A 24,799-nucleotide genomic window follows, 5' to 3' on the forward strand; every position below is an offset into this window, starting at 1 on the left:
TACGTAGATACATTCTTTTTAATATTCTTTTCCATATGGTTTATCACAGGATATTGAATATAGTTCCCTGGGCTATACAGTAGGACCTTGCTGTTTATCCATCCTATATATAACAGCTTGCATCTGCTCACCCCAAACTCCCAATCCTTCCCTCCCCCACTCCTCACCCTTGACAACCACGAGTCTCTTCTCTACGTCTGTGAGTCTGTTTCTGTTTTGTAGATAGGTTCGTTTGTTGGACCGTTTCTTATCCTCATGCTTTGTACACGTCATTGCTTGAGGTTTCCTTTGTCTAACTAACTCCTCCCTCAAAACATCTCACTTCTGGGCTACTTCCCCCATTGCTCAGGTTCCGGTGATGCCTCCCTTCACCTCCGACTGTGATGAATTACTTTTGGGTAGGAGAGCAAAGTTGAGTGTCCTAGTCCTGAATTGTCACCAACTTTGCAATACTGGGCATATTAAGGGAGTTGAGATGGGCTCAATGATTGTGAAGTGTTATTTAAGTGCTAAGCTTCCTCAGATCTAGTTGTGGTCAATGAGAAATTGATGGTCGTTTCATTCAAATCAGTTCAACAAGGTTTCATTAAGCCTCCAGAAGGGAGTCACTGTCTGCTCACTCATTCTCCAGACCTCCATCAGGCGCATGTTGGATGCCAGATACTGTGTGGGGACCAGAGGTATGGAGATGAAGTGGAGGTGTCCCGGGGTGATTGCATCTACAGTTCTGGAATTCAAGAGAAATATCAGTGTTAGCGATATGTGTTTGGATTTCATAGCGAATGGGTGGCCATTAAAGCTGTGGGAGCAGTTGACACCAGGTGGGGAAAATGCACTCCACATAGATCGCCGGGGTGTTGGACACAGCTTGCTTTTCAGACATTTCTCTTCCTGTGGAAGGAAAGGTGCCCAGAGTGTAACTTCCATTTTCTGAAAGATTAAAAGAAATCATTGTATATCTTTTATCGCTGGTACATTTTAAGTGATTTTCATGTACCTTAAGGACTATCACAATAGCAGAGGGAACATATTGTGATGAAACTATAGGTTAAATAAACACATAGATAAAATCTATAAACTTTTTTTTCCCTGAAATTCTAGTAGACTTACCAATTACCTGATGATTTACCCATTGAGGGGAGCTTTGATACCTGCAGTGACTCCTTACACTACGGAATAGAATGGTGTTGTTTTTTATTTTTATTTTTTTATACAGCAGGTTCTTATTAGTCATCCATTTTATACATATCAGTGTATACATGTCAATCCCAATCACCCAATTCAGCACACCACCACCCCTACCCCCCCACCACTTTCCCGCCTTGGTGTCCATACGTTTGTTCTCTACACCTGTGTTTCAATTTCTGCCCTGCAAACCAGTTCATCTGTACCATTTTTCTAGGTTCCACATATATGCGTTAATATACGATATTTGTTTTTCTCTTTCTGACTTACTTCACTCTGTATGACAGTCTCTAGATCCATCCATGTCTCAACAAATGACCCAATTTCGTTCCTTTTTATGGCTGAGTAATATTCCATTGTATATATGTACCACATCTTCTTTATCCATTTGTCTGTTGATGGGCATTTAGGTTGCTTCCATGACCTGGCTATTGTAAATAGTGCTGCAATGAACATTGGGGTGCATGGGTCTTTTTGAATTATGGTTCTCTCTGGGTATATGCCCAGTAATGGGATTGCTGGGTCATATGGTAATTCTATTTTTAGTTTTTTAAGGAACCTCCATACTGTTCTCCATAGTGGCTGTATCAATTTACATTCCCACCAACAGTGCAAGAGGGTTCCCTTTTCTCCACACTCTCTCCAGCATTTGTTGTTTGTAGAGTTTCTGATGATGCCCATTCTAACTGGTGTGGGGTGATACCTCATTGTAGTTTTGATTTGCATTTCTCTAATAATTAGTGATGTTGAGCACCTTTTCATGTGCTTCTTGGCCATCTGTATGTCTTCTTTGGAGAAATGTCTATTTAGGTCTTCTGCCCAGTTTTGGATTGGGTTGTTTGTTTTTTTAATATTGAGCTGCATGAGCTGTTTATCTATTTTGGAGATTAATCCTTTGTCCATTGATTCGTTTGCAAATATTTTCTCCCATTCTGAGGGCTGTCTTTTCGTCTTGTTTATGGTTTCCTTTGCTGTGCAAAAGCTCTTAAGTTTCCTTAGGTCCCATTTATTTATTTTTGTTTTTATTTCCATTACTCTAGGAGGTGGATCAAAAAAGATCTTGCTGTGATTTATGTCAAAGAGTGTTCTTCCTATGTTTTCCTCTAAGAGTTTTATAGTGTCTGGTCTTACATTTAGGTCTCTAATCCATCTTGAGTTTATTTTTGTGTATGGTGTTAGGGAGTGTTCTAATTTCATTCTTTTACATGTAGCTGTCCAGTTTTCCCAGCACCATTTATTGAAGAGACTGTCTTTTCTCCATTGTATATCCTTGCCTCCTTTGTCATAGATTAGTTGACCATAGGTGTGTGGGTTTATCTCTGGGCTTTCTATCCTGTTCCATTGAGCTATGTTTCTGTTTTTGTGCCAGTACCATATTGTCTTGATTACTGTAGCTTTATAGTATAGTCTGAAGTCAGGGAGTCTGATTCCTCCAGCTCGGTTTTTTTCTCTCAAGACTGCTTTGGCTATTCGGGGTCTTGTGTCTCCATACAGATTTTAAGATTTTTTTGTTCTAGTTCTGTAAAAAATGCCATTGGTAATTTGATAGGGATTGCATAGAATCTGTAGATTGCTTTGGGTAGTATAGTCATTTTCACAATATTGATTCTTCCAATCCAAGAACATGGTATATCTCTCCATCTGTTTGTTTCATCTTTAATTTCTTTCATCAGTGTCTTATAGTTTTCTGCATACAGGTGTTTTGTCTCCCTAGGTAGGTTTATTCCTAGGCATTTTATTCTTTTTGTTGCAATAGTAAGTGGGAGTGTTTCCTTAATTTCTCATTCAGATTTTTCATCATTAGTGTATAGGAATGCAAGAGATTTCTGTACATTACCTTTGTATCCTGCTACTTTACCAAATTCATTCATTAGCTCTAGTAGTTTTCTGGTGGCATCTTTAGGATTCTCTATGTATAGTACCATGTCATCTGCAAACAGTGACCGTTTTACTTCTTCTTTTCCAATTTGTATTTCTTTTTCTTCTCTGATTGCTGTGGCTAGGACTTCCAAAACTATGTTGAATAATAGTGGTGAGAGTGGACATCCTTGTCTTGTTCCTGATCTCAGAGGAAATACTTTCAGTTTTTCACCATTGAGAATGATGTTTGATGCGGGTTTGTCGTATATGGCCTTTATTATGTTGAGTAAGTTCCCTCTATGCCAACTTTCTGGAGAGTTTTTATCATAAATGGGTATTGAATTTTGTCAAAAGCTTTTTCTGCATCTACTGAGATGATCATACGGTTTTTATTCTCCAGTTTGTTAATATGGTGTATCACATTGATTGATTTGCATATATTGAAGAATCCTTGCATCCCTGGGTTAAATCCCACTTGATCATGGTGTATGATCCTTTTAATGTGTTGTTGGATTCTGTTTGCTAGTATTTTGTTGAGGAATTTTGCATCTATATTCATGAGTGATATTGGTGTGTAATTTTCTTTTTTTGTAGTATCTTTGTCTGGTTTTGGTATCAGGGTGATGGTGGCCTCATAGAATGAGTTTGGGAGTGTTCCTTCCTCTGCAAGTTTTTGGAAGAGTTTGAGAAGGATGAGTGTTAACTCTTCTCTAAATCTTTGATAGAATTCCCTTGTAAAGCTGTCTGGTCCTGGACTTTTGTTTATTGGAAAATTTTTGATCACAGTTTCAATTTCATTACTTGTGATTGGTCTGTTCATATTTTCTGTTTCTTCCTGGCTCAGTCTTGGAAGGTTGTACCTTTTTAAGAATTTGTCCATTTCTTCCAGGATGTCCATTTTATTTGCATGGAGTTAGTTGCTTGTAGTAGTCTCTTAGGATGCTTTGTATTTCTGTGGTGTCTGTTGTAACTTCTGCTTTTTCATTTCTAATTTTATTGATTTGAGTCCACTCCCTCTTTTTCTTGATGAGTCTGGCTAATGGTTTATCAATTTTGTTTATCTTCTCAAAGAACCAGCTTTTAGTTTTATTGATCTTTGCTCTTGTTTTCTTTGTTTCTATTTCATTTATTTCTGCTCAGATCTTTATGATTTCTTTCCTTCTACTAAGTATGGGCTTTGTTTGTTCTTCTTTCTCTAGGTTCTTTAGATATAAGGTTAGATTGTTTATTTGAGATGTTTGTTGTTTCTTGAGGTACGATTGTATAGCTATAAACTTCCCTCTTAGAACTGCTTTTGCTGCATCCCATAGGTTTTGGATCGTCATGTTTTCATTGTCATTTGTCTCTAGGTATTTTTTGATTTCCTCTTTGATTTCTTCAGTGATCTCTTAGTTATTTAGTAATGTATTGTTTAGCCTCCATGTGTTTGTGTTTTTTATGTTTTTTTCCCTGTAACTGACTTCTGATCTCATAGCATTGTGGTCAGAAAAGATGCTTGATATGATTTCAATTTTCTTAAATTTACTGAGGTTTGATTTGTGACCCAAGATGTGATCTATCCTGGAGAATGTTCCATGCGCACTTGAGAAGATAGTGTAATCTGCTGGTTTTGGTTGGAATGTCCTATAAATATCAATTAAATCTATCTGGTCTATTGTGTTATTTAAAGCTTCTATTTCCCTATTAATTTTCTGTTTGGATGATCTGTCCATTGGTTTAAGTGAGGTGTTTAAGTCCCCCACTACTATTGTGTTACTGTCGATTTCCTCTCTTATAGCTGTTGGCAGTTGCCTTATGTATTGAGGTGCTCCTATGTTGAGTGCATATATATTTATAATTGTTATATCTTCTTCTTGGATTCATCCCTTGATCATTATGTAGTGTCTTTCCTTGTCTGTTGTAACATTCTTTATTTTAAAGTCTGTTTTATCTGATATGAGTATTGCTACTCCAGCTTTCTTTTGATTTCCATTTGCATGGAATATCTTTTTCCATCCCCTCACTCTCAGCCTGTATGTGTCCCTAGGTCTGAAGTGGGTCTCTTGTACACAGCGTATATATGGGTCTTGTTTTTGTATCCATTCAGCAAGCCTGTCTTTTGGTTGGAGCATTTAATCCATTCACGTTTAAGGTAATTATCGATGTGTATGTTCCTATGACCATTTTCTTAATTGTTTTGGGTTTGCTTTTGTAGGTCCTTTTCTTCTGTTGTGTTTCCCACTTAGAGAAGTTTCTTTAGCATTTGTTGTAGAGCTGGTTTGGTGGTACTGAATTCTCTTAGCTTCTGCTTCTCTGTAAAGTTTTTGATTTCTCCATCAAATCTGAATGAGATCCTTGCCGGATAGAGTAATCTTGGTTGTAGGTTCTTCCCTTTCATCACTTTAAATATGTCATGCCACTCCCTTCTGGCCTGTAGAGTTTCTGCTGAGGAATCAGCTGTTAACCTTATGGGAGTTCCCTTGTATATTATTTGTTGTTTTCCCTTGCTGCTTTCAATACTTTTTCTTTGTCATTAATTTTTGCCAGTTTGCTTACTATGTGTCTTGGTGTGTTTCTTCTTGGGTTTATCCTGTATGGGACTCTCTGCGCTTCCTGGACTTGGGTGGCTATTTCCTTTCCCACGTTAGGGAAGTTGTCGACTATAATCTCTTCAAATATTTTCTCGGGTCATTTCTCTCTCTCTTCTCCATCTGGGACCCCTATAATGTAAATGTTGTTGCGTTTAATGTTGTCCCAGTGGTCTCTTAGGCTGTCTTCATTTCTTTTCATTCTTTTTTCTTTATTCTGTTCCACAGCAGTGAATTCCACTATTCTGTCTTCCAGGTCACTTATCTGTTCTTCTGCCTCAGTTATTCTGCTGTTGATTCCTTCTAGTGTATTTGTCATTTCAGTTATTGTATTGTTCATCTCTGTTTGTTTTTTCTTTAATTCTTCTAGGTCTATGTTAAACATTTCTTATATCTTCTCAATCTTTGCCTCCATTCTTTTTCCGAGGTCCTGGATCATCTTCACTATCATTATTCTGAGTTCTTTTTCTGGAAGGTTGCCTATCTCCACTTCATTTAGTTGTTTTTCTGGGGTTTTATCTTGTTCCTTCCTCTGGTACATAGCCCGCTGCCTTTTCATCTTGTCTGTCTTTCTGTGGATGTGGTTTTTGTTCCACAGGCTGCAGGATTGTAGTTCTTCTTGCTTCTCCTGTCTTCCCTCTGGTGGATGAGTCTATCTAAGAGGCTTGTGCAAGTTTCCTGATGGGAGGGACTGGTGGTGGGTAGAGCTGGTTGTTGCTCTGGTGGGCAGAGCTCAGTAAAACTTTAATCTGCTTGTCTGCTGCTGGGTAGGGCTGGTTTCCCTCCCTGTTGGTTGTTTGGCCTGAGGCAACCCAACCCTGGAGCCTACCCAGCTCTTCGGTGGGTTTGATGGCGGACTCTGGGAGGACTCACGCGAAGGAGTACTTCCCAGAACTTCTGCCGTCAGTGTCCTTGTCATCGTGGTGAGACACAGCCATCCCCTGCCTCTGCTTCAGACCCTCCAGCACTAGCAGGTAGGTCTGGTTCAGTCTCGTATGGGGTCACTGTTCCTTCCCCTGGGTCCCAATGAGCACACTAGTTTGTGTGTGCCCTCCAAGTGTGGAGTCTGTGTTTCCCTAGTCCTGTCAAAGTCCTGCAATCAAATCCCGCTAGCCTTCAAAGTCTGATTCTCTAGGTATTTCTCCTGCCGTTGCCAGACCCCCAGTTTGGGAAGGCTGACGTGGTGCTCAGAACCTTCACTCCAGTGGGTGGACTTCTGTGGTATAAGTATTCTCAAGTTTGTGAGTCACCCACCTACCAGTTATGGGGTTTGATTTTATTGTGATTGTGCCCTTCCTACTGTCTCATTGTGGCTTCTCCTTTGTCCTTGGATGTGGGGTATCTGTTTTGGTGAGTTCCAGTGTCTTACTGTTGATGATTGTTCCGCAGTTAGTTGTGATTCTGGTGCTCTCACAAGAGTGAGTAAGAGCACGTCCTTCTACTCTGCTACCTTGAACCAAGTCCTCTATTTCTGTTTTTTATATAGATTCATTTGTATCATTTTTTAAGATTCCACATATAAGTGATCTTGTATGATATTTGTCTTCCTCTGCCTGAGTTACTTCACCTAATATGATAATCTCTAGGTCCATCCATGTTGCTGCCAATGGCATTATTTCTTTCTTTTTTATGGCTGAGTAATATTCCACTGTGGATATACACCACATCTTCTTTATCTGTTCGTCTGTTGATGGATGCTTAGGTTGCTTGGCTGTTGTAAATAGAGTAGCACGACTTTTTGAGGATGTATTTATTTTAGCAGAACTCATTGCAGAGAAATGTGGGGCTTCCTTTCTCTAATGGAGGGTATCAGATTGGGCCCAGGAGACCACTGGTCTTCCCTCTCAAGCTAGAAGAACATTGTTTCTTCACAATTATGTTGCTGTTATCAAAATTCTAGCAGTCTTTAGCTAAGAAGATTGAAGGTCAGTCCTGTGGCTCAGATTTTCCTTTGAAATTCCCTGCATGTTCCCTTTTTTGGTAACTTGGCCATGAGTGTCAGAATGAGTCTGAAACATTACCTTTGAAGTTCTGTCATAGGACCAACAGATTGAGCGAGAGAGGGGTCTCTTTTCTATATATGAAAATCAGAAAATGTGAATGAACAGCAGCAGAAAGGTAACCTTACTTTCCCCAGGAAAATTGCTGTTTACACTTTGATGTATGTTTTTAAAACATGGGGAAAGGGAATAGGGTGTGGATTTTTTAACTCAGAATTTCTCAAACTTGACTGAACATAACTTCCCAGGACTTGTTCTGCATTCAGATTTCAGGGCTCTGACCCAAACCTACTGAACCAGAATCTGTCAGGGAGGGGCCTGGGAATCTCTGTGATTACCTGTTATCCTAGGTGATTCTTAGGACCCAATCAACTTGAGAAAGGTTGTTATTGATGAAGATCGCAGTGGGGCATCTTCCTCTATGGAGACATGCTTCTTCGTGCGCTGCCAGTTCCCAGTGATTCAGGGATTGATAAGCAGGTTCATTATTCCACCTCATGGCATTCTCTCCCTTCTCCTTCCTGTCACTGGCCTCTCCATTTTACCCTTTTCAGACTTTCTATGCTCACAATGTGAGAAGGAGGTGGAATTGTGCTGGTATTAGTACATTTTGCTCACTATCCCCTGCAGATGTGTTTGGCTGGTGGGTAAACAGGAAGTTAAATATTTCTGGCTAAAATTCAGCGTTCTGGTGGGGGCTCTTAATGCCTCCCATTTTAAAAGTTCATACTTTGGAAAAATAAAAGCATAAGCTTATAATTAACCCCCAAATATTCATCACCCAGGTTCAACAATTATCAACTCATGGCCATTTTTTCTTTCATCTGTACTCTCTCTGATACTACTGTTTGGAAGCAAATCCCAGATGTCTTATCACTATACATAAACATTTCAGTAGTATCTCTAAAAGATAATAACTCTCATTTTCTTTTCTTTCATTCTTTTTTAAAAAGACTTTTTTTTTTTTTTTATAGCACTTTCAGGTTCACAGCAAAATTGAGAGGAAGGTACAGAGATTTCCTATATACCTCCTGTTCCCCTTGGCTGCCCACTGTAAACATCCCCTATCAGAGAAGGTGCATCAGCTAAAATTGATGAACCTACATTGATACATCATTATCACCCAAAGTCCATAGTTTACAATAGGGGTTCACTCTTGGTGTTGTACATCCTAGGGCTTTGGACAAATGTACGATGACATGTATCCTCATTTTCTTTTGAACATCAGAATCTTATAAGAAGACAAAATATGGCAACCTGAAACTATACCTGAATTTGAGTTTAGGAGTTTAGGATTAAGGAGGGCAAAGGCAATAACTTATGGCTTTTCTTTAAAAGACCCCAAAAAGATCACATTTCTTGAGTTCATTATTGAATAGTGTTTCACCATGGTAAATCTATGGTAAATCCAGGTATATGAGGTTATGGGGATAAAAGAGAGCTTTGGCAAGGGATTTGAGAGTGATTGAAGGGGTGGGGTGGTGAAAATAATTGCGGGTGAGTTGTTCTTACCTCATAGGTAAAGATATAATGAAGCTCTGCGGAATGTACATTAGAGTCTTTTGAAATCTTAACTGTTCACTGGTTGGACTTTAGAGCCCCATCTCCTAAGTACATGTAGTTTTGTAACTCATTGTTTAAGCACTAGCTGTTGTTGAAATAATGTCTGCGCACCTACCTAAATGCTAATGAAATGCTAACAAAGCCATCCATTGGCTTTTTCTCCTTCTATAACATCACAATGAAGGAAGAGGGATCAGACGTTTGACATCTGATGTCTGTCTTGAAAACTAGGGACACAAACATATGTCAGATAGCGTTAAGAGTCTCTTCGCTTTTTCACCCTTTGGAGGCATTAAATATGCCGAGGTTTGTTAAGATACAACAGAAAATTTTTATAAATTCTCTCCTTGGATTAGAATCCTGAGGTTATTTAAAATTAATACAGTGTGAACCCGTAGCTACACTGGGATTTACTACTGTGGGACTTGACTGTTCAATTACAGGTGCTCCGTGTGGTGGGAGGATAATTTCATGGTGCCTGCTTGCAGAATGGGAGAGATGCCTGCTCCATGTGGGGTCATAAAGGGTAGCAAGTTGCACCACAGTTATTTAAAACATTAAAACACTATCCCTTGCCCTCCCCAGTATCCCTCAGAATACTGTGATCTTTGTTGATCCCTACCTAACCCATTATTGTGCTCAGGTAGCTTAGTGTACAGCTAACTTCTTAGATACTATAAAACAGGCGTATTTTTCTTTTAAGCAAAGTTGATATATGGAAGTCTAAATTTGTTGGATACTTTGGGGAGGCAGTTATTTGCTTCCTAAAGGGATTTTGTGGTTTCTTGAGGATTTGCAATAGAATACTTTAATTAGTAGTTAATTTCCAATTCTTTTTGCACATAGATTTTACAGACCACTTCTTCTGGGCAAAATGAGTTACACTGAAGCATCAAAATCCAAACAATAATCTACACCTGATCTCTACCTGCAGATTTGCTTTTTAGAGTTTTCAGGGCACTCAGCCCCGTGTAAATCTCCCTCCTTTCCCACATAACTTCATTAAGTCTTACTTAGCTGTGTGTGTAGTATTCCTTTGTTTCTGCTGCGTGGGTTCTTCTTCCCTCACAGTTTTTGGATGGGGAGGGGCCTTTGCAGACTTATATAAACTCTTAATTCAGCATGTGTGTTCTGTTACATGACAATAGTCATTTTTAAAAAAGATTTTAAATATATTTTACCATTTAAAAATGCTTCTGGAACACTTTGATTTTACTTTAAGATCTATTTTGTGATGTATTTAATATTTTTATTGGACAATTATAATTTGATATTAAGTGTGATTTATTGTGGCTTATAGCCTTTTCCCTAAAGATGTTAACAATTTATAATTAAGGAGGATGGGAAAATAGGATTTAATATTCTATCCAGATAATTTTTTTCCCCCTAGCAACATACCTTTTCTTTGAAGAGAGGCATTTTGGTGCTTTAAACTCTAACAAGAAGAAAGTTTTGAAAACTAGATTTTGCATTAACTAGTATGCCCAAAGATTAAGCATTTTGGAAGGTAAACTTTCTGAATTTCTGAGTTAATAGCTACTTATTTTGATGCTATGAGGATCAGAATTCTCACATCTGTGAATCCAGAGCTGCTCACCACAGCCCATTTGTTTTTTGCATATCTTTACTTACTGTGTGCTCCTTGAGGCTGGCTTCCAGAGGATCTTTAGAGCTCGGTCCCTGCCTGTTTTTTTCTGTTTGGAATACCTCCTTCAACTCCCTTTAGCAGCTCGCTTGTTGTCCTGTCATCTGGTCTACCTCACACAGACTCTGTTCCGAGTCTAGCCTCAGAGTTGTATGTGAATCTAGTAAATGTGGTGACTCGGAAGCAGCAGATCCAGATTCAAGTCCTGACTCTGCTACTTTAGTGTGTGATCTTAAGCGAGCTTTGTAACCTTTTTTTGTGCCCAGGTTCCTGTCTATAAAATGTGGGTCGTAATAATACCCATGCCCACAGAGGGGTATGTTGTGAGAATTAAAAATGATGACGCATACTGCTCGGTATATAGAGAGAGCAAGTGCTTAATAATCAGTAGCTGCTGCTAGTATGCCAGAACGTATTCTCAGAAACTAGTTTGTTGGTAAACTTGTTCTGGCAGTGAGACTATATTTTATACACACACACACACACACACACACACACACACACTTGAGATATTTCAAAAGTCATTAAAAATATAGTGAATGTGTGTTTATCCATCACTTAGTTTAAAAAGTAAAGTATTACCAACATAGTTGAAGCCCCGTGGAGACCCCTCCTGATTGCCTTTCCCTTCCTCCTTCTAAACGGTAACCACTATCCTGAGTTTGGTGATTTTTGCTCCCATGTGTTTCTTTACACTTTCACTACGTATGTGACTGTTCTTTTAAATGGCTGTTGGTAACGAATAGGGCATGTGGAAAATGAACTAGAGTTGTTTGAGGAGCCTCATGTAAAGGATGCTGTGGGTCCCATCCTCACAGTCGTAGGGAGAGAAGAAAGGGCAGAGCTCTGACTTACACCTTGTCAGGAGAGCCCAGGCCTTGGTCCCCTTGCTTGGCTGCTGCCCCGCCCCTCACCGGAATGGGGACCCGCCTGAGGACTACAGCCTGGCCTCTCTGTCCTCTGCTGTACGTCACTTAGAAAGAAATTGCGTGGCCAGAAAGTTACATCTCCAGGATCACTCTTGAACAACTTGAGTGTGTTCTTGTTTCACTTGGCATCCACCCTCTTGGCTCACCTCCAGTTTGGGGGTTTGGGCACTTTGATTACCATTCCTCTAGCCTCTCCAACTCATTGCCTTTTTTTTTTGACTCCTCCCAGCTCCTTGGTTTGGCATTACTTGCACTGAATACTCAGTATTTGCATTTCTAAGAAGCAGCCTTCTCTGAACTGCTCATGGGGGAGATGCAGCCTGGGTGCTGGGACCACCGTCCCTTCTTTTTGAGCTCTGGAGGGTCAACTGCTGGGCGTGGGTGACCTTGTCATCTACATGTACAGCCAGTTGTTTAGAGCATATTATTACTATAGTATGAGCAGGGAATCTTGTGATGCAAACCATGTAGATGCAAACCATGTAGATGCAAACCAAGATGCAAATCTTGTGATGCAAACCATGTAGCCCCGGTAGATAAATGACAGGTATTCACGTTAGTTAGAGACTCAGCTCAGGATGATGTAGTGGATGAGTCTGAACTCATTACTGGGCTCCAGCTGGTTTCTCCTTCAGCAGGTCAGTTATCCTGTTGAGCCCAGAAGGTGAGACACTGACTCCTACCTGGTGGGGCTGCAGGTTCAACTTCTAAGTCCTTAGGTTTAGGTTGAAACTACAGAATTTGCTGTAGTTACTTATTGAATTCCTTTTATCTCCTTGGCCTCGGCAGGCTGGGCAAGGTTCATGAGCTCCGCGGCGACATCTCTCACCAGCTCGCTGTTCTTTCCTTCCTGACTTCAATGCTTGCTCTTCTGTAGCTCGTGGTAGCAATTCCTCAGTTTTATTATCTCATGCCCTTCCCCCGTCAATCACGTTTACTGACTTGGTTTTCTTGGCACCAGTCCATCTTCTCCTCCTGACAAAGAGTGTTATGTAACCACTGCAAGGCAATAGCTATCTCTGCTTTAGTGTCTCTATGGGAACTTGTGAAATCATGGTAATTCTGACCACAGGTGACCTTCCCAAGACGTGAGCTCCCCTTCCTCCTGATACCCCCAGCGGGAAGGGAAGAATTGCCAATTCTATCGTGGCACTACTTCTCTTTAGGTTGTGGTTCCTGATCTGTATTCTTACTGACTAATCTTTATACTTCTAGTACTCACCCTGATCTTATATAGGAAAGGTTCTTTTTTTTTATTATTGTGGTAAGAATACTTAACATGAGATCTATGCTCTTACCACATTTTTAGGTGTAAAATACGGTACTGTTCACTGTAGGCATGAAAATTCTTATAAAGAACTTTATGTGTGAGGAAACTTTTATAAAATATCTAGGCTTCCTAATCCGAACAGACAATCACAGAATGGTTCACAAAATCTAGAATAGGTTAGATGCAGGCAAGATGAAAGTGACTGGAGTCATTTGCCTTGGAGCAGAAAAGGTCCAGGGTTGAGGTCAGGGTATGGACTGAGGCAGGAGCCTAGGACAGGCTGGAGATGGGAGTATAGTGGTGGGTCAGGGTGGCACAAGCTGGTGGGGACAGATACGACAGTATGATAGTGCAGAGACAACATGCCTCCTGAAGCGGAGTGAAGCTGGAGCCAGTGCCTTTCACTGACTGTTGGCATCCCAAGGACAGGGCTCAGGCATGCAAAGATGGCAGCTCTGCGGCAGGCCAGCAGAGCCGAGGGACGTCTCTCTCCAATCCTCGGCAAACTGTGGCATAAGACATGACTTGACCCATTCTCTGGTTAGTGAAGGCTTTTCACTAGAGGGAGAGGTCATTGATTTTGGAAACAAGAGACCTGGGTTTTAAGATCCAGTGTTGATGACCCCTGAGACTTGAGGAGGTCATAATCCTTACAAATGTTTGTTTTTTTAAATCTGACAATGGGAGTAATACTTATGACCCAGGGTTGAATAAAAAATAGCAGTGGGTTAATATACATGAAAGTACATTTATTTTTTTCAGTGCATTTCTTCATTCAGCAAATACCCATTGGTCATATCCATGCTGTGTCAGACACTGCTTGGGGCTAAGGGGATGGAGGTGGAGAGGACAGCTGTGGCCCCTGCCCCATAGAGCTTACGGTGACCGGACTTCGCAGAAAGCTGTCCCACGTTGTGTACTTGCAAGGAAGCATGTGACTGTTTTGGCTGGAGCTTTAGGGAAGACTTTGTGAAATAATGGCCTTAGGTGGGGCCTTAAAGAAGGATACAGTTTCAGCAGACAAAATGGAGAGGGGAAGACCTTTAGGCAGAGGAATGAGTGAGCAAAGAGAGAGTGAAGGGTGCGATTGGGTAAATGAGTAGTTCCAGGGAGGAGAAGTGAGTTGGGCCTGACTCACTTTCCCCTTCACACCTACCCACCCCCAGTATGAAATTCTTCATCTACTTGTTTGAGGACCAGAGCTGAGAGGAGGGGGAAATCCAAATGGGAGCCCATCACCAGCTGCTTTAGATCAGTTCAAATTACGGTGAGATCATGTCAAATGCAGAGAGTATGGAGGGCTGGGTAGGTAGGGGTGTCAATGGAGGAAAGGCTGAACTCAAGGGAACCCCAACATTTGGGACTTTTTCTCAGTCCCCATTCTCTTAGAACTCTTTGTAGAATTAATCTCCTCCTGTCTCGAAAGTCTACTCTGTTTCTGGTTTTGAGGGAGAGAAAGCCTCCTTCTCTTTGGACAAGTTGAGTTTGAGGCCCTTCCAGTTGGAGGTGGCCCACAGGTGGTAGAATTCACTACACATTCAGTCACTTGGAGGCAACAGCAAGCATAGACCTAGGACTTCTGGTTCTGTCTCCCTTTCCTGGCTTTGTTCTTGATGCTGGGAAGTCCCAGACCCACAGAGGATTCTTTTATTTGGTGGCAGGTCTGAACTTCAGTAGTGGCTTAGTCCTCAGAATAGAGGATTAAGATCTTAGAATATCAGTATACTTCCCAGAAAAACCCTGATACAAATAGTTTTCATACTACAGGGTGAATGATCAATTTAGTTACTTTTCAAGGAAACATTTATTAAGCTTTAATTATAGGTCGGATATTAGGTGCTGGGAATGCAAGAGGCATATGATGTAATTCCTGATCTTGAAAAGCTTGTGGTCTCGCAGAATGGGTACAACTGTGGTCTGGTGTGATAATCACAGCACAAACCATAGAACAAAGGATGATGACAGCCTGGAGAGAGCCGGGGGGCTGCATAGCTCACCCCCTTACCTTCAAGTTTTTGCTCAAATATCCTCTTTTCAATGAGGACCACCCTGACTCCCCTTTTAAAACATAGCAGCACCTGCCATCTCTGCATTCTGAGTTCCCTTACCCTGCTCAACAATTTTTATTTCTTTTTCCATTGCATTTATCACCCTCTGTCCCAGTGGGCTGTTGCTGAATAACAAACCATCCCCAAACTTAGCTGAAAACAGTGATTTCCTCTCTCTCACTGTTTCGTTGGTTGACAGGACTTGGTTGGGTAGTTCTTTTATTTATTTATTTATTTATTTATTTATTTATTTTGTGTTACACGGGCCTCTCACTGTTGTGGCCTCTCCCGTTGTGGAGCACAGGCTCCGGACGCACAGGCTCAGCGGCCACGGCTCACGGGCCCAGCCGCTCCGTGTCATGTGGGATCCTCCCGGACTGGGGCACGTACCCGCGTCCCCTGAATCGGCAGGCAGACTCTCAACCACTGTGCCACCAGGGAAACCCGGTTGGGTAGTTCTTGCTCGGGGTCTCTCCTGTGGTTGCTGCCAGATATCAGCTCGTGCTGCAGGCATCTGAAGGTTCTACTGGGCAGGACATCGAAGGTGGCTCCTCACACGGTTGGCAATTGAGGCTGACTTGGCTGGGAGCTCAGCGGGTGCTGTCCTCTCGAGCATCTTCATGTGGCCTCTCTACATGTCTCAGGCATCTCGCAGCCTGGCAGCTGGATCCAGGAGTGAGCGTTCCAAAGGGCAGGAAGCAGAAGATGCCAGGCCGCTGACAGACTACACTTGGAATTGGAACAGCATCACTTTTTCTGAATCTCCTGGTCCTAGGACCTGCCCAGATTTACTTTTGACGGGGGGAGTGGCAAGATTACATTACAGAAGGGCATGTGAGATGGAAGATATCATTGCAGCCACTGCTGGGGAATATGTTCTGCCCTACTTCCTTAGTATCCATATAGAATTTATTTATTTTTATGTCTGTTTTTTGTTGAGTCCTGTTAAGATGTAAGCCCCATGAAGGCAGGAATGTCCACTGATGTATACCAAGCATCTACACCGTACTAGGCATGTAATAATTACAACGAATAGTTTTAAGTGTTCTAACAAATTTGTCTAAGTCACTGTGTTCAGATTGTTCTAGACGTGAGGATTTTAATCCCACTCCTGATTTACATTATTTTCTGTCACTTTTAACACACTGTATACTCCATAAAGCAGGGATCTCATGTCTTTATTCAACACTGTATGGCTCAGTATCTGGTAAGCAGTTGGTGCTCAATAATTATATATTGAATTAATGCAAAATAAGTTATTGATTCCACTTGAAGCATAGGGAAGTTAAGAAGAAGCCATATTGGAATTGGGGCCTGAAGGATAAATGGGATTTTGCCAGGAAACGGTGGGATAGGGCATAAAGGCAGAAGAAGACACCAAGTGCCAAGGGGAGAGATAAATGGAACTGTAATGAAACTGACCTGTGAGCTCCCTGAAGCCTGGGTCCCCACCTGGTCTGACCACTAGTCTACTTCCCATAGCAACGAACTAGTGATTCAGTGGTCAGGTGCTCGGAACATGCTTGTTGAACGAATGAGTGTAACGTATGAACTCATCTATGACTTTTTTGGGAGGAAGGTGTTGGGTTAGGTTAAAACCAATCATAACTCCTGCTAGTAAGAAGATCTTTTAAATATAATCCTGGCAAATATGTTTTAAAATATTTTAAAAAATAGCTAAATTTTGTATTTTTAAATATACTGAAAGTGAGTTCAATTTATGTATGTCAAATAACTTTCAATCAGAGTAGAGTCACTTGTATTCTTTTTTCTGAATTTTTATTGGAATGTAGTTGATTTACAGTGTTGTATTAGTTTCTGCTGTACAGCAAAGTGAATCAGTTATACATATACATACATCCACTCTTTTTTAGATTCTTTTCCCATATGGGTCATTACAGAGTATTGAGTAGAGTTCCCTGTGCTATACAGTAGGTCCTTCTTAGTTATCTATTTTAGATATGTCAATCCCAATCTCCCAGTTTATTCCTCCTCCCCCCTTTCCCCCCTGGTAACCATAAGTTTGTTTTTTTTTTACATCTGTGACTCTATTTCTGTTTTGTACATAAGTACATTTGTACCATTTTTTAGATTCCACATATAAGTGATATCATATGATATTTTTCTTTCTTATGTTGCCTTCCAGCATATCATATTCCTAGCGGGAGATTGTTAATCCCTAGGGTTAGCCCTGAAACCTTGGGCCAAATCTTAAAAGGGAAAGACTAATCTTCAGGTCAAAGGGAAAGAAGAATGAGCCATGCGTCTTTCATAGGGATGATAGAAATCAACAGCAAGAGAGCAGAATTGTTAAACTCATGGGTTTAACACATGGGTTTAACACATTTTTTTTTCAGAAAGACTAAATACAGAAATCACAATTATAATGTTTTAACAACCACTATGCATCATTTCTTTTTCTATAAGCTTATGAACCAGTTACTAAAATGTCAAGGAAAAAGTTAAGCCTTTTGTATCTTAATCCATAAAAAAATACTCAATATCAGGTAAATGGGGCACTTGTTGCATATTGATACATATGTGGCTTCTTGTGCTTTCCATCCATATTGGGGGAAAAAATCCCCAATTGTGTTATCTTCAATTAGATCTAGCCACAGAGTTCTATTGAATACCTGTACAAAAGCAACCCTTTCCTTAGCCTAGTTCCATATGAAAGTACTCACAAATGGTGACGATTGTATGCAAATGGTGATTCATAAAAATGTAGATTCAGTTATGGATTTTAGTTCATATGCCTCATATATAACAGCTGTGCGAAAAAAATGTCAAATTAAAGGCAGCATTTGTGACGAGGAGCAGCCTGTTCTTCCTGATCTGGTATCCGTTAACAAGGAAAAGAAATCTCTGATGCTTCGTCTATAAAAGAGCTCTGGGTGGCCTTGACCATCCATGTTCAGTCTTCCGTAGGTCCTTTGATACCTTCAGTTCTTCAGGCTGATCATTGTCAGATCTGGAAGCTTTGTGCCTTTTAATTAGTCATTCTTACTTCTGTCCTGCCTTTTGGTAGCTCTGAGACTTTTCTGACTAGAGCCTGGTGGTTCATTTTGAAATACGTTATAGGTTCCCTCACTGCCATCTCAGCCAATGGAACTGATTTCTCCACCATTCACGGTAGTCCTGTGCCCCCCAGCAAATGCTTTTAGGATGGTATTGTTAGCATATATATCCCTCTTCTTGTTGAATTTGTATATACACACCCACACACACATATATATGTATTCACACACACACAGGCACACACATCAGATTTTTTCTTGTCTCTTATCAGATACATCCAAGAAGGCTACCATTATATACCAGCCCTTCCAACAGATATGACTGTAGTCTGGTTTCCAAAAAGAACCTGTTTGACCACTCCCGAGTGGGACTGAGACATGGTGATTCCTGGGGTATTCTCCTTATAAGACATATGGCTGTTGAATTTGAACCACTGTTTGCCTTTGCCCAAATTGTATATTCAGAAAAGGGCTTCTGTGTTTCTGCTGGCACAGAGTTACTATTTATAGACACACATTCCATGGGAGTGATATCCTTTCAAAGATCCTCGTGTAACATCAAGAGGACCAGATAGTAATATCTTCTGCTAGTACTTCTTTAAGGCTTAGCTCTTTCCTTCAGACTATCCCATAGATAAGCTGGTCAGTGGCATCAGCCTGCCCTGCATTATTTCCCTGTACGCTGGGGAAGGTGAGTTTGGAGGCTGGACAGCACGTGGCCACTGGTCATCTACTCCAGGGTTTCCTCGTGCACTTTGCCCTTGGCCTTCTCCTTATGGGCACTGCTCTGGCAGACTCGCTTCACCTCCTCACGCTGCTGCTGAGGCCAGCAGTTTGCCCAGGTTTGTGATGCCCCGTAGACCTATAGCCCAGATGCCCCATCCTCCTCTCAGGGTGAAGAGGTTGGAAGCAACTGGCCCAGAAATCCACAGGGATGTGTCAATCAGTAGAGCATCCTGAGCTCCAGCTGGAGACATGGGTCGCCCTCAGAGGGCGCAGGCGGAGGCCTGTGGCGTCAGAGTATGTGTCTCGGCCTCAGATCTCACCCTGCGCCCACACCCTGCATTCCTTTTGCTCCAAAAGGACACAGTTCTGGCCAAGAAGCTGCTGGTTCTTATAGCTTGGGGCCCTTGTGTTTTTTTTTTTAATAGCTTTATTGTGATAGAGTTCACATATTATACAATCCATCCATTTAAAGTGTACAACTCAATGGCTTTTATTATATCACAGATATGTGCAAATATCACCACCACCAATTTTAGAACATTTTCATTACCTCAGAAAAAGCCCCTACCATTTAGCCACCACCCCCCATAATCTCTCCAGCCCCTCAGTGCTAAGGAACTAGTAATCAACTTTCTGTCTCTATTTCTGTTTTTGTTTCCCTCTTCTGGACTTTCATATGAATGGAATCATGTAATATGTGGCCTTTCGTGGCTCACTTCACTTAGCATGTTGTTTTCAAGATTCATGTTGCAGCATGTATCAGTACTTCATTTCTTTCTTTCTTTTTTAAAATTTATTAATTTTGGGCTGCATTGGGTCTTCATTGCTGCACACGGCCTTTCTCTATTTGCAGCGAGCAGGGGCTATTCTTTGTTGCGGTGTGTGGGCTTCTCATTGCAGTGGCTTCTCTTGTCGCGGAGCACGGGGTCTAGGTGCATGGGCTTCGGTAGTTGCAGCACGCGGGCTCAGTAGGTATGGCTCACGGGCTCTAGAGCTCAGGCTCAGTTGTTGTGGCCCATGGGCTTAGTTGCTCCAGGGCATGTGGGATCTTCCTGGACTAGGGCTCGAACCCATGTCCCCTGCATTGGGAGGCGGATTATTAACCACATTATTGGGTGAATAATGCTGCTATGAACATTCAGGTACAAGTTTCTATGTGGACCCCTGTTTTCATTTCTCTTGGGTATATACCCAAGGGTGGAATTGCTGGGTCATATGGTAACTGTATGTTTAATCATTTAAGAACTGCCAAATGTTTTCTAAAGTGGCCACATCAGGACTTCCCTGGTGGTCCAGTGGTTAAGACTCTGCGCTTCCACTGCAGGGTGCATGGGTTTGATCCCTGGTCAGGGAATTAAGATCCCCCATGCTGTGTGGCATGGCCAAAAAAGAAAAGTGGCCACATCATTTTACATTCCTACCAACAGTGTATGATGGTTCCAGTTTCTCCACATCTTTACCCCCTTGTTGATCTGACTTTATGCTTTTAACCATCCTAGTGGGTGTGAACTCACGTGAGGTTTTGAAAGGACTTGGGAAGGATTTTTCCTTTCTAATAGTTTTTAATGCCATATATATATATATATATATATATATATATATTTACATATCTATGTATTTTTAAAGTGTGCCCTTTTCTAGCATTTGTAAAAGCATGACGGTTAAGAGGTCCTGTTGCCTGTCACAATAATAAAGGAGATTTCAATATTTGTTAATCCCAAAATATCATTGCCCAGAACCGACATGGGAGACTTGTTAAATGTGTGAGTTGCGGGGAGGGGAGGGGAGGGGTCGGAGAAGCGGGAGCAGGTAGTGTGTTTCTGGAGCCTTGCATCTTTCCCAGGAGATTGCTCCACTTCTTGTCGCTGTGCCTAACAGGCCCCTCTGTCTTTCAGGAGGACTGGCGTTGGCCCAAGTGCTCTTCTTCTATGTGAAGTACTTGGTGCTCTTTGGTGTCCCAGCTCTGCTCATGCGCCTGGATGGACTCACGCCACCGCCGCTCCCTCGCTGTGTGAGCACCATGTTCAGTTTCACGGGGATGTGGAGGTCAGTGGCTTGGTTTATTAAAGCCCTTCAGGGACATCCAGTGGGAGGACCCATGGCTTGGCCAGCTTCAGAGCGCCTGGGCCACCATCCTTTCTCTGCCCTTCACTCAAGTCGCGTTTGGCCCTTCGGTTTTTTTAATCTGTGTAACAGGATGGCAATCCATGTTTTCTGACCCTCTCAAAAATATTGTCAGGCTATGAAAATTGTGAGGTACGAAAGTTTCTCACCAAGTTTGTGTACAGATACACAAAGGGCTATGTCTAAGGCGGTTTTTTACTAACTTGGGACATGACGTGTATCTATCTATCTATCTATCTATCTATCTATCTATCTATCTATATAAAATTAATTAATTAAGTTTTGGCCGCACTGGGTCTTTGTTGCTGCGCTCGGGCTCTCTTTAGTTGCAGTGAGCAGGTGCTACTCTTCGTTGCGGTGCGCGGGCCTCTCACTGTGGTGGCATCTCCCGCTGCAGAGCACGGGCTCCAGGCTCGCGGGCTTCAGTAGTTGTGGCTCGTGGGCTCCAGAGCGCAGGCCTAGAGGTCGTGGTGCACGGGCCTAGTTGCTCCGTAGCACGTGGGATCTTCCCAGACCAGGGCTCAAACTCGTGTCCTCTGCGTTGGCAGGCAGACTCATAACCACTGTGTCACCAGGAAAGCCCCCATGACGTATATTTTGATGGTTTCATCGCTGTCTGTTTTTCTTGAAAATAACGTCTTTGTATGTGGGACTGTAGATTAAAAAAATAGACTTAGGTTAATAGCACAGGCCAGGGCATTTACTAGCTCTCAGATCCAGGGCAACTTACTAAATCTAAGTTTCAGTTTTCTTATCTCTTACATGGTAAGAATAATGGTAACGATAATAATAATACTCATCTCTAAAAGCTGTTTTGAAGATTAAATAAGCTAATATGTACGTTGAAAGCATCTGGCACATAGTAGGTGTTTACAGACGTTAGCTTTCATCCTTATTTATTTATTTATTTGTTTGTTTGTTTAGTTTTTGGCTGTGTTGGGTCTTCATTGCTGCACGAGGGGTTTCTCTAGTTGCAGTGAGCAGGGGCTACTCTTCGTTGTGGTGCGTGGGCTTCTCATTGTGGTGGCTTCTCGTTGCGGAGCACAGGCTCTAAGTGTGTGGGCTTCAGTAGTTGCAGCATGTGGGCTCAGTGGTTGCGGAGCACAGGCTCTAGGTTGCAAGGGTTTCAGTAGCTGTGGCTCGTGGGCTCTAGAGCGCAGGCTCAGTAGTTGTGGCGCACGGGCTTAGTTGCTCCGCGGCATGTGGGATCTTCCTGGACCCGGGATCGAACCTGTGTCCCCTGCATTGGCAGGCGGATTCTTAACCACTGCGCCACCAGGGAAGTCCCTATCCTTATATTATTCCTACACTCATGCACTTGGGTACACAGGTGCTTCTTCTGAGTTTTCTTAGTCTTCTTGATTTTGCCCCATAAACGTATAGTTGCCCTGGAGTCTTTGTTCTAAAAGATCCCTCAGCTCCCCCTGCTGTTTCTGATTGTCGTTCTCCAGATGGGCTTGCTTGCCACTGTGTTTTATTATCACTTCCAGTGTGGAACAAGTGGCCGGCTGGCTTTTGCAATTGCAAAGCTAATGTAAGAACCTCAGGCTGAGGACTTGCACATCTGTGGGAGGCAATACCTACTTCAACTGTGCTCTCTAGAAGCCTCCATTTGCTTCACCCGAGTCCTGGCCCTGCTCAGAAAATCCATCCTGGCTCATCCAGTCTTATATTTCGTCTCTGAGCTCAGTGAATATTGTTATATCTAATGATGCTCTTGGAAGGGGGGTAGACAGCATGCAACAAACATCCTGGTTTTCCATAGTAATTTATTATGAAGGCTGAATTGATCTAAGCCTCTTGTACACATTTTATTTTTGGTCTACTTTGCTTCTTGGGGTTAGAAATGTCATGTGATTATTGTAAGGAATGTCAAGTAATTGCTTTGATTTGTCTTTTTTTTTTTAACATCTTTATTGGAGTAAATTACTTTACAATGGCGTATTAGTTTCTGCTTTATAACAGAGTGAATCAGTTATACATATACATATGTTCCCATATCTCTTCCTTCTTGCGTCTCCCTCCCTCCCACCCTCCCTGTCCCACCCCTCTAGGTGGTCACAAACCACTGAGCTGATCTCCGTGTGCTATGTGGCTGCTTCCCACTAGCTATCTGTTTTACATTTGGTAGAGTATATATGTCCATGCCACTGTCTCACTTTCTCACAGCTTACCCTTCCCCTCCCCATATCCTCAAGTCCATTCTCTGGTAGGTCTGCGTCTTTATTCCCATCTTACCCCTAGGTTCTTCATGACTTTTTTTTTTTTCTTAGATTCCATATATATGTGTTAGCATACGGTGTTTGTTTTTCTCTTTCTGACTTACTTCGCTCTGTATGACAGACTCTAGGTCCATCCACCTCACTACAAATAACTCAATTTCATTTCTTTTTATGGCTGAGTAATATTCCATTGTATATATGTGCCACATCTTCTTTATCCATTTATCTGATGATGGACACTTAGGTTGCTTCCATCTCCTGGCTATTGTAAATAGAGTTGCAATGAACATTTTGGTACATGACTCTTTTTGAATTATGGTTTTCTCAGGGTATATGCCCAGTAGTGGGATTGCTGGGTCGTATGGTAGTTCTATTTGTAGTATTTTAAGGAACCTCCATACTGTTCTCCATAGTGGCTGTATCAATTTACATTCCCACCAGGAGTGCAAGAGTGTTCCCTTTTCTCCACATCCTCTCCAGCATTTATTGTTTCTAGATTTTTTGATGATGGCCATTCTGACTGGTGTGAGATGATACCTCATTATCATTTTGATTTGCATTTCTCTAATGATTAATGATGTTGAGCATTCTTTCATGTGTTTGGTGGCAATCTGTATATCTTCTTTGGAGAAATGTCTATTTAGGTCTTCTGCCCATTTTTGGATTGGGTTGTTTGTTTTTTTTGTTATTGAGCTGTATGAGCTGCTTATAAATTTTGGAGATTAATCCTTTGTCAGTTGCTTCATTGCAAATATTTTCTCCCATTCTGAGGGTTGTCTTTTGGTCTTGTTTATGGTTTTATTTACTGTGCAAAACCGTTTAAGTTTCATTAGGTCCCGTTTATTTTTATTTCCATTTCTCTAGGAGGTGGGTCAAAAAGGATCTTGCTGTGATTTATGTCATAGAGTGTTCTGCCTACGTCTTCCTCTAAGAGTTTGATAGTTTCTGGCCTTACATTTAGGTCTTTAATCCATTTTGAGCTTATGTTTGTGTATGGTGTTAGGGAGTGTTCTAATCTCATACTTATACATGTACCTGTCCAGTTTTCCTGGCACCACTTATTGAAGAGGCTGTCTTTTCTCCACTGTATATTCTTGCCTCCTTTATCAAAGATAAGGTGACCATAGGTGCGTGGGTTTATCTCTGGGCTTTCTATCCTGTTCCATTGATCTATATGTCTGTTTTTGTGCCAGTACCATACTGTCTGGATTACTGTAGCTTTGTAGTATAGTCTGAAGTCAGGGACCCTGATTCCTCCAGCTCCATTTTTCATTCTCAAGATTGCTTTGGCTATTTGGGGTCTTTTGTGTTTCCATACAAATTGTGAAATTTTTTGTTCTACTTCTGTGAAAAATGCCAGTGGTAGTTTGATAGGGATTGCATTGAATCTGTGGATTGCTTTGGGTAGTAGAGTCATTTTCACAATGTTGATTCTTCCAATGCAAGAACATGGTATATCTCTCCATCTATTTGTGTCATCTTTAGTTTCTTTCATCAGTGTCTTATAATTTTCTGCATACAGATCTTTTGTCTCCTTAGGTAGGTTAATTCCTAGATATTTATTCTTTTTGTTGCAATGGTAAATGGGAGTGTTTTCTTAATTTCACTTTCAGATTTTTTATCATTAGTGTATAGGAATGCCA

At 41.6% G+C, this 24,799-nt stretch overlaps 1 protein-coding gene across 1 annotated transcript in view; it reads left to right on the top strand.

Moving 5' to 3' along the window:
* The window catches only part of HHAT (hedgehog acyltransferase), a 364,318-nt gene that overhangs the window by 125,953 nt on the left and 213,566 nt on the right, over positions 1 to 24,799 (top strand). Inside the window, exon 8 of the mRNA XM_027082906.1 lies at positions 20,706 to 20,856. Coding sequence (XP_026938707.1) covers positions 20,706 to 20,856 — 151 coding nt within the window. The remainder of the gene's footprint in view (positions 1 to 20,705; positions 20,857 to 24,799) is intronic.

The sequence above is a fragment of the Aethalodelphis obliquidens genome, unplaced genomic scaffold, assembly GCF_003676395.1.
Source record: "Aethalodelphis obliquidens isolate GAN/ISIS:26980383/991018 unplaced genomic scaffold, ASM367639v1 scaffold48, whole genome shotgun sequence".
In the NCBI taxonomy this organism is placed as follows: domain Eukaryota; kingdom Metazoa; phylum Chordata; class Mammalia; order Artiodactyla; family Delphinidae; genus Aethalodelphis; species Aethalodelphis obliquidens.